This window comes from Prunus avium, chromosome 3 (assembly GCF_965620075.1).
Source record: "Prunus avium chromosome 3, drPruAviu1.hap1.1, whole genome shotgun sequence".
Classification (NCBI taxonomy): Eukaryota; Viridiplantae; Streptophyta; class Magnoliopsida; order Rosales; family Rosaceae; genus Prunus; species Prunus avium.
The window spans coordinates 12,100,165-12,112,629 of NC_142286.1; the positions used below are offsets into that span (position 1 = coordinate 12,100,165).

The 12,465-nt window shown below is 41.3% G+C and overlaps 1 protein-coding gene across 1 annotated transcript; it reads left to right on the forward strand.

Moving 5' to 3' along the window:
• Window positions 1-5,780: 5,780 nt before the first annotated feature.
• On the forward strand, window positions 5,781-7,024 carry LOC110747231 (senescence-specific cysteine protease SAG39-like). Its single transcript, XM_021947439.2, has 2 exons — window positions 5,781-6,270; window positions 6,393-7,024. The coding sequence occupies exons 1-2, from the start codon at window positions 5,844-5,846 to the stop codon at window positions 6,983-6,985; spliced, it is 1,020 nt and encodes a 339-aa protein (XP_021803131.2). The 5' UTR covers window positions 5,781-5,843; the 3' UTR covers window positions 6,986-7,024.
• Window positions 7,025-12,465: the final 5,441 nt, after the last annotated feature.

Below are 12,465 nucleotides of genomic sequence, written 5' to 3' on the forward strand. Positions count from 1 at the left end.
ATTAGTTTTAACATTGCCATTAACACATAAAAGCTCACCATCACTTTCTGTGACTTCCTCAGCTGTGTTTGCTGCATTCTTCCCTTTGTTCTTCTTCTCCTTCCATATGGGGCAATTCTTTTTCCAGTGCTCCTTTGACCCACACTCGAAACAACCTTCTTTTGCCTTGGATTTTGACCTTCCTCTGCTGCCTTTCTTGCCTTCACGCCTCTTTGAACGGCCCCTCTCTTCGGTCTTAGCAACTAGACCTTCGCCTTGAGGGTTTTCTCCTGAACGTTGGGCCATCCTATGGTGCGTCATGATGTCTTGCACCACCGGCTCAAAATCCAGAGTGACCTTTCCGAACATAAGAGTAGTTCGAAAGTGTTTATAGGATGGAGGTAAGGATGTCAACAACATAAGAGCTTTATCCTCCGTACTATAATTAACTTCCATTCTCTGCAAGTCAGCAACACATCTATTGAAACTACTTAAATGTTCCATTAGATTACCTCCCTCCTCCATCTTAAGATTTAGGAGTTCTTCCTTTAGGAAGAGTTTGTTGGACAGCGACTTCCCTGCAAACATCTCTTCGAGCTTCTCCCATGTTTGCTTCGCTGTATCCTTCAACACGTTGATGAGCACCTCATCGGAGAGGTAGTTTTCGATGGCTCCTCTGGCTAACTCGTCAAGTACACCCCACTCATCATCTGTCATACCTGTTGGCTTCTTTTCCTTGCCCATCAACACAACATGGAGATGTTGTTGTGTAAGGGCTGACTTCATCCTCCTTTGCCAAAGCGTGAAGTTCTCCTTCCCTGTGAAGGGCTTTAACTCCACCTTCATGTTGACAGATTGTGGCAGCCTCTGCAGCATAGAGCTACTTTCACCTTCAGCTTCCTTGTCACCTGCCATCTTCAACATTCTAGCAACTTGCTGCTCCAACACAGCTCTGATACCACTTGTTGTGAATTGAGCACAAAACTCAACTCACCCTCCCCTTGATCTTGTTGTTGATGGACTTTGTGACAAACACAATTATGGATGAATCACACACACTACACTTGAGAAACCAACCGAGCACAAAATGACACAAGAATTTATAGAGGTTCAGCAATTGACTACATCCTCTTGGTGATCCCCTTGAGAAATTCACTAATGAAATAATAAGTTACAACTTTGGTTTACAAAGAAACCCCCTTAGAACTCTATTCTCTCCACAAGCTCTCTTTTCTCTCTCACCCCTTGCTCTACACTTTGATACACTAGAGAACTCTTAAGCCATGATTTTCTTCTTGCATGGTAAACCCCTTTATATAGCCAAATATGCAAGAGTGTGAATGCAACCTCACACTATTCAAATGTTGGCTACCAAACTTAACCATGGATGGCTACCAAACATTCCACCATTTTGTGCCACCAAACAAGTCACCTATTTTTGACAAAGATGGCAAGCCAATATTTACTCACATGGGCAACTCCAAAATTCTTCTAGAAATGAGTCAACCATGTCATGGAATTTAGGTAGAAATCCATAGCACACAAAAGAGGACTTTGTATCCTAAGGTGAGCCAATTTTTCCAACAATGGGGCTATACCTCATGGCTAAAAAATATATGCTTAGTGTTGTTATACATAACTGGTTGGTACTAGAAATGTCCTACCAGAAATGGCCTACCAGAAATAGCCCACCAGGAATGGCGTACCAGATATGGCCTAAGCCAATATGGCGCACCCGAAATGTCTTACCCGTTTCAATACTGCCTAAGCCAATATGGCCTACTCGAAATGTCCTACCCGAAACGTCATACCCGAACAATATGTCATACCCGAGCAATATGTGCTAGCCAAGCCACTACCCCAGGTCTCCTGACAGCCCGTGCCTTCCCCACGTGCCCAGCTCATACCCCACTGAGGATGTCTCCTGACAGCCCATGCCTTTGCCACTTGCCCATTAAACAATGGCAAGTGGTCCCTCATCTCCTGCCTATATAAGGGAACAAACCCCTCTCCATCAGGGGGCTCTCGAATTTCTCCTCTAGAGGTGCATATCCGGAGACACCCAAGCTCTCCCTCTTCCTCTTGTATTCAGGCTCTCAAGCCTCTCTATGTATAATGTAATACCCATCCATAATAAATACCAAGCTCTACAGTGGATGTAGCCCTATTCATGGGTGAACCACTATAAATCTGTGTAATGTGTGTGATTGTCCATATAACCTCTACGCTAAATCACCCATTAACAGTTGGCGCCGTCTGTGGGAAACGACACAAAAGGTTTATGTCGTTCTCATTACTCTCTTCTCCACGGTGAAGCCGTTTCTCCACAGTGAAGCTCATCTCCACCGTGAACAACCGCCTTCACGGTCTCTCTCCTCCATCTTGTCCCTGCTTAGACAGTGCAGCAGGCAAAAGAAATGGTGTTTGTCAACTCTCACGTGCTCAACGGAAGAGATAAGTTATCTCTTTTGCTACCTCTGCTCGGCACCACACCTCCAGTGTGCTCAGATCAGCTCGGTACCACAACTCCAATGTGCCCACAAATCGGCTCGGTATTACGCATGTGTGGATAGAAAGGCACCACTTACTACCTTGCATGCTCAAGTCTCCACGGCGTAGCCGACCCGAGCGCCTTGCATGCTCAAGTCTACATGGCGTAGCCGACCCGAGAGCCTTGCATGCTCAAGTCTCCACGACGTAGCCGACCCGAGAGCCTTGCATGCTCAAGTCTCCACGGCGTAGCCGACGCACCTTGCATGCTCAAGTCTCCACGGCGTAGCCGACCCGAGAGCCTTGCATGCTCTAGTCTACATGGCGTAGCCGACCCGAGAGCCTTGCATGCTCAAGTCTCCACGGCGTAGCCGACCCGAGCGCCTTGCATGCTCAAGTCTCCACGGCGTAGCCAACCCGAGAGCCTTGCATGCTCAAGTCTACATGGCGTAGCCGACCCGAGAGCCTTGCATGCTCAAGTCTCCACGGCGTAGCCGACCCGAGCGCCTTGCATGCTCAAGTCTCCACGGCGTAGCCGACCCGAGAGCCTTGCATGCTCAAGTCTACACGGCGTAGCCGACCCGAGAGCCTTGCATGCTCAAGTCTACATGGCTTAGCCGACCCGAGAGCCTTGCATGCTCAAGTCTCCACGGCGTAGCCGACCCGAGAGCCTTGCATGCTTAAGTCTCCACGGCGTAGCCGACGCACCTTGCATGCTCAAGTCTCCACGGCGTAGCCAACCCGAGAGCCTTGCATGCTCAAGTCTACATGGCGTAGCCGACCCGAGAGCCTTGCATGCTCAAGTCTCCACGGCGTAGCCGACCCGAGAGCCTTGCATGCTCTAGTCTACATGGCGTAGCCGACCCGAGAGCCATGCATGCTCAAGTCTACATGGAGTAGCCGACCCGAGAGCCTTGCATGCTCAAGTCTCCACGTCGTAGCCGACTCGAGCACCTTGCATGCTCAATCTCCACGACGTAGCCGACTCGAACACACGTCGCATGACCTACCCGAGTAGCTTCCACGGCAAATCTCTACGTTGCATGGCCTACTCGAGCAATTTGCATGACAAATCTCCAATTTGCATGGTCTACCCGAGCACCATGCATGCTCAAATCTCCACGACGTAGCCGACCCGAGCACCTTGCATGCTCAAATCTCCACGTCGTAGCCGACTCGAGCGCCTCGCATGCTCAATCTCCACGACGTAGCCGACTCGAACACACGTCGCATGACCTACCCGAGTAGCTTCCACGGCAAATCTCTACGTTGCATGGCCTACTCGAGGAATTTGCATGACAAATCTCCAATTTGCATGGTCTACCCGAGCACCATGCATGCTCAAATCTCCACGTCGTAGCCAACTCGAGCACCTCATAGTCAATCTCCATGTCGTAGCCGACCCGAGCACCTCGTATGCTCAATCTCCACGTCGCATATGGACCCGATCACCTTGCGAGGTTAATTCTCCAAGGAACAAAAGCTTCCCCTCTCCAAAACACCGGTTGATCGCCTCCGCCAACAAAGAACTTACATAAAGGTCCCAGTCGAACTAGTTCTCTACTAGGAACTTGGGGGCTGGGGAGACATCTTGTATGTCAGCTCGCCTCACCACCACCGCCAACTTGTCCCACCATGGTTTAAAGAGAGACGACGAGGTCCCGCCGTGGCTAAAGTGAGACGAAAAAGGGTATATCGTCCGTAAATTAGTATGTAGCGTGTCACGTAACATATATCATTTTCACATGATCGCCACATACATCATATCATCATCACATACGTCCTCATCACGTCATCATCGCATACATCCTCATCACGTCATCATTACATACATCTTCATTATGTCATAAATGCAAAATTGTATGTGTAAACTCCATTACGGCTCGCCTCGCCACCAAGACCTACCAAGGCTTGATTCTCCATGATTTAGCTCGCCATAAGGCCTATACGAACTCGCCATCGAAAGGTGTACAGCTTGCCTAACCTCCAACCATTTGCAGCTAAGGCTCATTACTCACAACAGACTCATCGACTCAGCCAAACAAAGATTGACTTGAAAAGTTCCCAGTCAAGGACTCGTTCTCAACTAAGAACTTGGGGGCTTGTTGTTATACATATCTGGTTGGTACTAGAAATGTCCTACCAGAAATGGCCTACCAGAAATAGCCCACCAGGAGTGGCTTACCAGATATTTCCTAGCCAATATGGCTTACATGATTACTTGAAAGTTCCCAGTCAAGAACTCGTTCTCAACTAAGAACTTGGGGGCTTGTTGTTATACATAACTGGTTGGTACTAGAAATGTCCTACCAGAAATGGCCTACCAGAAATAGCCCACCAGGAATGGCGTACCAGATATGGCCTAAGCCAATATGGCGCACCCGAAATGTCTTACCCGTTTCAATACTGCCTAAGCTAATATGGCCTACTCGAAATGTCCTACCCGAAACGTCATACCCGAACAATATGTCATACCCGAGCAATATGTGCTAGCCAAGCCACTACCCCAGGTCTCCTGACAGCCCGTGCCTTCCCCACGTGCCCAGCTCATACCCCACTGAGGATGTCTCCTGACAGCCCATGCCTTTGCCACTTGCCCATTAAACAATGGCAAGTGGTCCCTCATCTCCTGCCTATATAAGGGAACAAACCCCTCTCCATCAGGGGGCTCTCGAATTTCTCCTCTGGAGGTGCATATCCGGAGACACCCAAGCTCTCCCTCTTCCTCTTGTATTCAGGCTCTCAAGCCTCTCTATGTATAATGTAATACCCATCCATAATAAATACCAAGCTCTACAGTGGATGTAGCCCTATTCATGGGTGAACCACTATAAATCTGTGTAATGTGTGTGATTGTCCATATAACCTCTACGCTAAATCACCCATTAACACTTAGGGCCCAAAAAGAGTAACAGGGCTAGCTGCCAATTTTCCTTACCAGGATGAACAAAAAATAGGCTCAAACTTAGCAGAATTCGTTACCTTCGAACATAACAAAACAGTAGTCAATGAATTGTGCATATAATTTTCAAATTGTTGAAAATTTAACAATAATAATATGAAATAATTAAGTTTAAGATCCCATATAGTTGATGGTCCATTGTGTATATATTTTGTATATAATATCAAAATGAATTAGAGGTCAAATATGTGAGCTATATATTTTAAAAATTAGAGGTCCATATCTGAGCATTTTCTAGGGCACGTAGATTGCAGATCATTTTTGGGGGCACGGAGAGGGCATGGCATGGCCATTCAGTAGAATCAATACTCTATAAATTGTGACCAGTCTACCATTTCGGTACACCTGCTCATATCATTTACTTTATCAAATTCAAACCCCAGCTGCTTCTAGCTAGTACACTAGCTATATCATGGAGCTATGGAAATGTATTGGTTTCGGCTTGATCCTCATGTTCGGGGCTTGGTCTTGTGAAGCCACCTCTCGCAGTCTCCAAGATGCATCTATGTACAGGAGATACGAGCAATGGATGACTCGTTATGGTCGCGTATATAGCGACGCTAATGAGAAGGAGAATCGTTTCAAGATATTCAAAGAAAATGTGGTGTTTATAGAATCATCCAATAACGATGTGAACAAACCCTACAAGTTAGGTGTTAATCAATTTGCAGACCTTACGAATGAAGAGTTCAAAGCCTCAAGAAATGGATTCAAGGGGCATGAATGTTCAACAAAGACGACTTCTTTCAAATATGAAAATGTTAAGGCGCCAGTGCCAGCTACAATGGACTGGAGAAAGAAAGGAGCTGTAACCCCCATCAAGGACCAAGGCCAATGTGGTAATTAAGCGTCTAGGTTCATTATTATTAATCAGTTATAGTAACACTATATACTCTTCTTTTGGAGTTTAGTAATATTTTTATGTTATTCTAACTACTATTAATTGCAATGAAAAAAATAGGATGTTGTTGGGCTTTTTCGGCAGTGGCAGCGACCGAAGGCATTACTCAGCTTACAACTGGTAAACTGATCTCTTTGTCTGAGCAAGAGCTAGTTGACTGTGACACCAGCGGTGAAGACCAAGGTTGTGAGGGTGGCTTGATGGATGATGCCTTTCAGTTCATCCAACAAAACCATGGGCTTAGTACGGAAGCTAATTACCCCTACAATGGTGTTGATGGTTCATGCAATACTAAGAAGGCAGCAAGTATTGCAGCCAAGATAACTGGCTATGAAGATGTGCCTGCAAACAGCGAAAAAGCCCTTCTAACCGCTGTTGCTCATCAACCAGTTTCTGTTGCCATCGATGCTGGAGGTTCCGATTTCCAGTTCTATTCAAGTGGTGTCTTTACAGGAGCCTGTGGAACGAGCCTTGACCATGGGGTTACCGCTGTTGGTTATGGCGTTAGCGATGATGGGACTAAGTATTGGTTGGTTAAAAACTCATGGGGTACAGAATGGGGTGAAGAGGGGTACATAAGGATGCAAAGAGATGTTGAAGCAAAAGAAGGTCTATGTGGCATTGCTATGGAAGCCTCTTACCCCACTGCTTAGCGTAAAATTAAACCAATGCCGACTATATGGTTTGTAAGTACTATGATATGTACACAAGTTATGTGTAAAATACTTTATAAGATATGTACTGTGGCTGTAAGAAAACTTAGCCATTTGTGAAAAGCTTTTTCAGTTTCTTTTTGTTGGATTATCAATACCTGATCAATTTGGAATGGTAAAATCACTGGGTTTTAAGAAGAAACAGATATTCTTCCCAACTGTTAAATATTAATGCACACTTGTGTGATAAAACTAGAAAATTTTAGAATAATTGAGAGAATTATCAAGTAAAAGATGGTTAACTCTTACTAGAACCATCTAATAATTATCTATTGTAATTATAACTAGAGAAATCTAGAAAATGACTTTGGATAAGTCTGCTACTGTGCAACCGACTTGTCCAAAGCAAAGTTGCCGACTTAGCATCCCTATAAATAAGCCTATAGCCTCTCAAAGTAATCAAGCTGAAAAACTACAGCAGTCCAACTCAAGCAATCATCAAACTCAAGTATTAAAGCTTTGTACCTTTCCTACTTCAATCAATAGAATAAAACTACTTTGTGACCTCTTTCGAAAGTTTTCCCTTCCAAGTTAAGCTATTGTCCTAAACACTACCAACCATTCTCTAAACCTCTTCTCCCTTAAACTAACAGTGGTATCAGAGCTCGTTCCGATCAACCTTGGGCATTGGTTCAATCTAGTCCTCCATCATGTCTACCACTAGCCAAAACTCTGACCCCCTTCCTATTTTCATTGGAGTAAACTATGACTTCTGGAGTATTAAAATGAAGACCTATTTTATGTCTCAAGATTTATGGGACATAGTTGATAGTGGCTTCAATAATCCAGAAAATCCAACCGTGGAACAGTTGAGGCAACTAAAGAAAGATCAACAAAACGATGCAAAGGCCTTATATGACCTGCAACAACCCTTGCATGATATGATTTTTCCAAGTATCATGGGTGCCACAACTGCAAAGGAAGCATGGAATACCTTAAAGGAGGAATTTCAAGGCAACGCCAAGGTACGTGCAGTTAAACTACAAACTTTGAGAAGAGAGTTTGAAAACATTAAAATGAAGGATTTTGAGACCACACAAGACTATTATGCCAAAATAAAAATAATAATTAATCAATTGAGAGCCTATGGAGAAAATATTAATTATTCAAGAATTGTAGAAAAAATACTTATAAGTCTTCATGATAAGTATGATTCTTTAGTTACTGCCATTGAACAGACAAAAGATTTAACTAGTTTGTGAGTGACAAAACTAATGAGCTCTCTTGAAGTATATGAGAAAAGACTGAGTAGGCGAAATCAAAATTCAGTTGAAAGCGCCTTTGGGCAACATATCGTGATATTATCGATAATTTCCTACTCGCTCATGCATTATTTGGGCAACATATCGTGATATTATTGATAATATCGCGATATGAAACTGAAAAATAAATGAAAATTGTTGAGAAATCACGCTCTTGCATTCAAGGGGATTTGAAACCCTCTCTTTCCCATCCACCTACTGAGCCTTATCCAACCCGCTGCGGATGAGTTTGTTAATAAAGCTATGACGTGTAATATTTATATGGTCTTCAAAATTTCTGCAAGCTAATATTATCTAGGATAAATTTTCATATAAAAAAAAATTCCATAAGGATAAATTTAGACATATGTTTAATGTTATTTATTATTTTATTATGGCGTTGTTTTTTTTTTTGTTATATATTATGGAGTTGTATTATTATTCACTATTGGGTTTTAATATTGTTCATTATATGTGATACTAAGTTTTAACTTTAATAGGAATTCTTTCTATGTGGTACTAAGTTACTCATATATTTTATTTTTGTTTTTTTGTCAAGCTCATATATCTTATCATATGTAATATATTGAAGTAAATTATTATAACTAAATTTTTTTGGTGTGTTTAATTTTCTTTCACTAATTACTACATATTTTCTAAAATAATAAACAATTGACTAAAAAAACATCATCTAAAGTTTCTATAAAAATTTCCAAGTTTTTCTCAAAATTTCCATGATTTTTACTCAATTTTTATCAATATCGATATTTCCTCGATATTTCCATCAATATATTCGTGTTTTTGGACCACCGATATTTCCGAAACTCTCGATATATTAGACCTTAGTTAAAATATGAACCAACTAGAAAAATATTGTTGGTTATTTGGCAAGCCCAAATGTCGAAATTGTAAAAAATTTGGGCACATAGAAAAAGACTGTCGGACCAAGAACTATCAAGCCAATTACTAAAAAAAAAGTGAGAAGACTGAGCATGTGTTTTATGCTCATCAAGCCACACTAGAAGGAACCAACAAGAAATGGTATATTGACAGCGGTTGTGGTAACCACATGACTGGAGATGAAAGCATCTTCTTCAACATAGACAAGTCTGTAAAATCCCAAGTAAAACTAGGAAATTGAACATTGGCGGAGACAAAAGGAAATGGTACAATCTCTATTGAAAGTAATAAAGGAACTAAATATATTAAAGATGTTCTACTAGTACCTAGCCTGGAGCATAATTCTATTAAGTGTTGGACAAATGATTGAAAATGGATACTCTCTGCACTTTTCCAGAGACTCCTGCACGATAGTCGATAAAAGAAATAAAATCACATAATAACAAAAGTAAGGATGGAAAATAAAAAATTTCCCATCATATGAATATAAAAGAGATTCATGGTTATGGCATAGAAGATTTGACCACTTTAATTTTTATGCACTAAAAACTCTTTATCAAAAGAATATGATGAGAGACCTTCCAAACATAAAAGAGATCCATGATGTATGTGAAGGTTGCCAACTTGGCAAACAACATTGACAAGCATTTCGATCTGGAAAGGCTTGGAGAGCTAAGGCCTTGTTGGAGCTTGTTCACACAGACGTTTGTGGACCTATGAGGACTCCATCTCTTGATAACAACATGTACTTTATTATGTTCATAGATGACTATACTAGAATGACGTGGGTTTATTTTCTATGAGAAAGATCAGAAGTATTTAATATCTTCAAAAAATTCAAAACCCATGTCGAAAAACAAAGTGGCCACTATATTAAAGCTCGAAGACGTGATAGAGGAAAAGAATATACCTCTAAAGATTTCAACAAATTTTGTGAAGATGAAGGAGTAGAGCATCAACTAACAGTTGGCTATGCCCCTGAACAATATGGAGTCTTTGAGAGAAAAAATAGAACTGTGATGGAGATGGCAAGATCCATGATATTTGAAAAAGGCTTGCCAAACACATTCTGGGCAGAAGTTGTATATACAGCAGTATACTTGCTAAATAGATGCCCAACAAAAGGTTTACAAAATAAGACTCCTATTGAGGCTTGGAGCAATATAAAGCCATCAGCAAAGCATCTCAAAGTATTTGGATGCATTTTCTATGTGCACATTCCCAAGAAGAAAAGACACAAGCTAGAAGAAAAATCTGAAGTTGGTATTCTTGGGATACAGTTCCCAATCTAAAGGCTACCGAGTCTACAATCCCAGAACTAAGAAGTTCATGATAAGCCAAGATGTTGAGTTCGATGAATCGGCGTCATGGAACTGGGAGGAAGAAAAAGTTGAAAGGAAGAGTGTTACTATAACACAACCGTGCAGAGAGGAAACTGAAGAAACTCTAGGTACGACTCCACCACCTACATATCCTCCATCCATACAATATGAAGGCTCTCCAGAACCAAGAACTAGATCACTCCAAGATATGATGAAAACATTTTAGATGAGTGACATTGGGTTGATGCACTACTTTTTGGGCATCGAAATAAACCAAGATGAAGATGGAATCATCATATGCTAGAAAAAGTACACTGAGAATTTTTTGAAAAAAATTAAAATGTACAGGTACAAGACTGTGGCTACTCCACTTATCACCAATGAGAAATTAAGAAAGGAAGATGGATAAAAAAAAAAAGATGAATTAGTCTACAGAAGTCGCATTGGGAGCTTACTATACTTCACAACAATAAGACATGACATCATGTACGCGACAAGCTTACTATCAAGATTTATGCAAAATCCAAGCCAAATACACGATGGAGCAGCAAAGAGAATATTAAGATACTTGCAAGGCACAATTGACTATGGCATGTGGTATAAGTCCACTACAGATCCAAGACTATTTGGCTACACAGACAGTGATTAGGCTGGATAAGTGGATGACATGAAAGCACATCATGCCATGCATTTACAATTGGGTATGGTATATTTTCATGGTGATCAAGAAAACAAGATACCATGGCACAATCATCAGCAGAAGCCAAATACGTAGTAGCAGCAAGTTCAGCATGCCAAGATAATTGGCTCAGAAGAATATTTGAAGATACGGGAGAGTGCCAAACAGAAGCTACTAACATACTTTGTGACAACTAGTCTGCTAAAGCAATGGCAAAAAATCCAGTGTTCCACAGCAGGACAAAGCATATCGCCATCAAGCATCACTTCTTATGAGAAGTCTCAACAAACAAATAAGTTGAGCTCAAATACTGCAAGGTAGAGGAGCAAATCGCAGACATCTTCATCAAGGCACTTCCAAAACCAAAATTTGAACTACTACGAAACATGCTTGGAGTAGCACAAATATGCATTAAGGAGGAGTGTTAAATATTAATGCACAATTGTGTGATAAAACTAGAAAATTCTAGAATAATTGAGAGAATTATCAAGTAAAAGATGGTTGACTCTTACTAGAACCATCTAATAATTATCTATTGTAATTACAACTAGAGAAATCTAGAATTAGAAGACAACTTGTGGCTGAAAATGACTTTGGATAAGTCTGTTACTGTGCAACTGACTTGTCCAAAGCAAAGTTGCCGACTTAGCATCCCTAAGAATAAGCCTACAGCCTCTCAAAGTAATCAAGCTGAAAAACTACAGCTGTCCAACTCAAGTATTAAAGCCCTGTACCTTTCCTACTTCAATCAATAGAATAAAACTACTTTGTTACTCTTTCAAAAGTTTTCCATTCCAAGTTAAGCTATTGTCCTAAACACTACCAATCATTCTCTAAACCTCTTCTCCCTTAAACTAACACCAACATTTCTTATTAGAGAAGAGAAATAGCCAATTGTGTTTTTAGCATTTGAGGCCTTCACAACGAAAAAAATAAAATAGAAAATTTGGGCATTCTTCTTGAAGACAAAAGGAATTTGCCAAAAAGAGAGAAGAATTCCAAAAAACAATGAAGAAACCATTAGAGCCTTTTGGAGTTGTACTATATATATTGTCCTTCAAATCATCAGTTACTATTCTTCTAGCAGTCTGGCTCATATCAGAACTTAATTTTTCTGGTCAACCAAATAAGTTAGCAGATAGTAATTTTTATTTTTATTTTTGTAAAAAGGGGGTCGAAGCTCAAACAACACAAAACGAACTACACAACAATCATCCTTGGACGAGCCAAGGTTCTGGCATCAGTAGTAAAAAGCTCAACAACCACACCAGGCGCTGA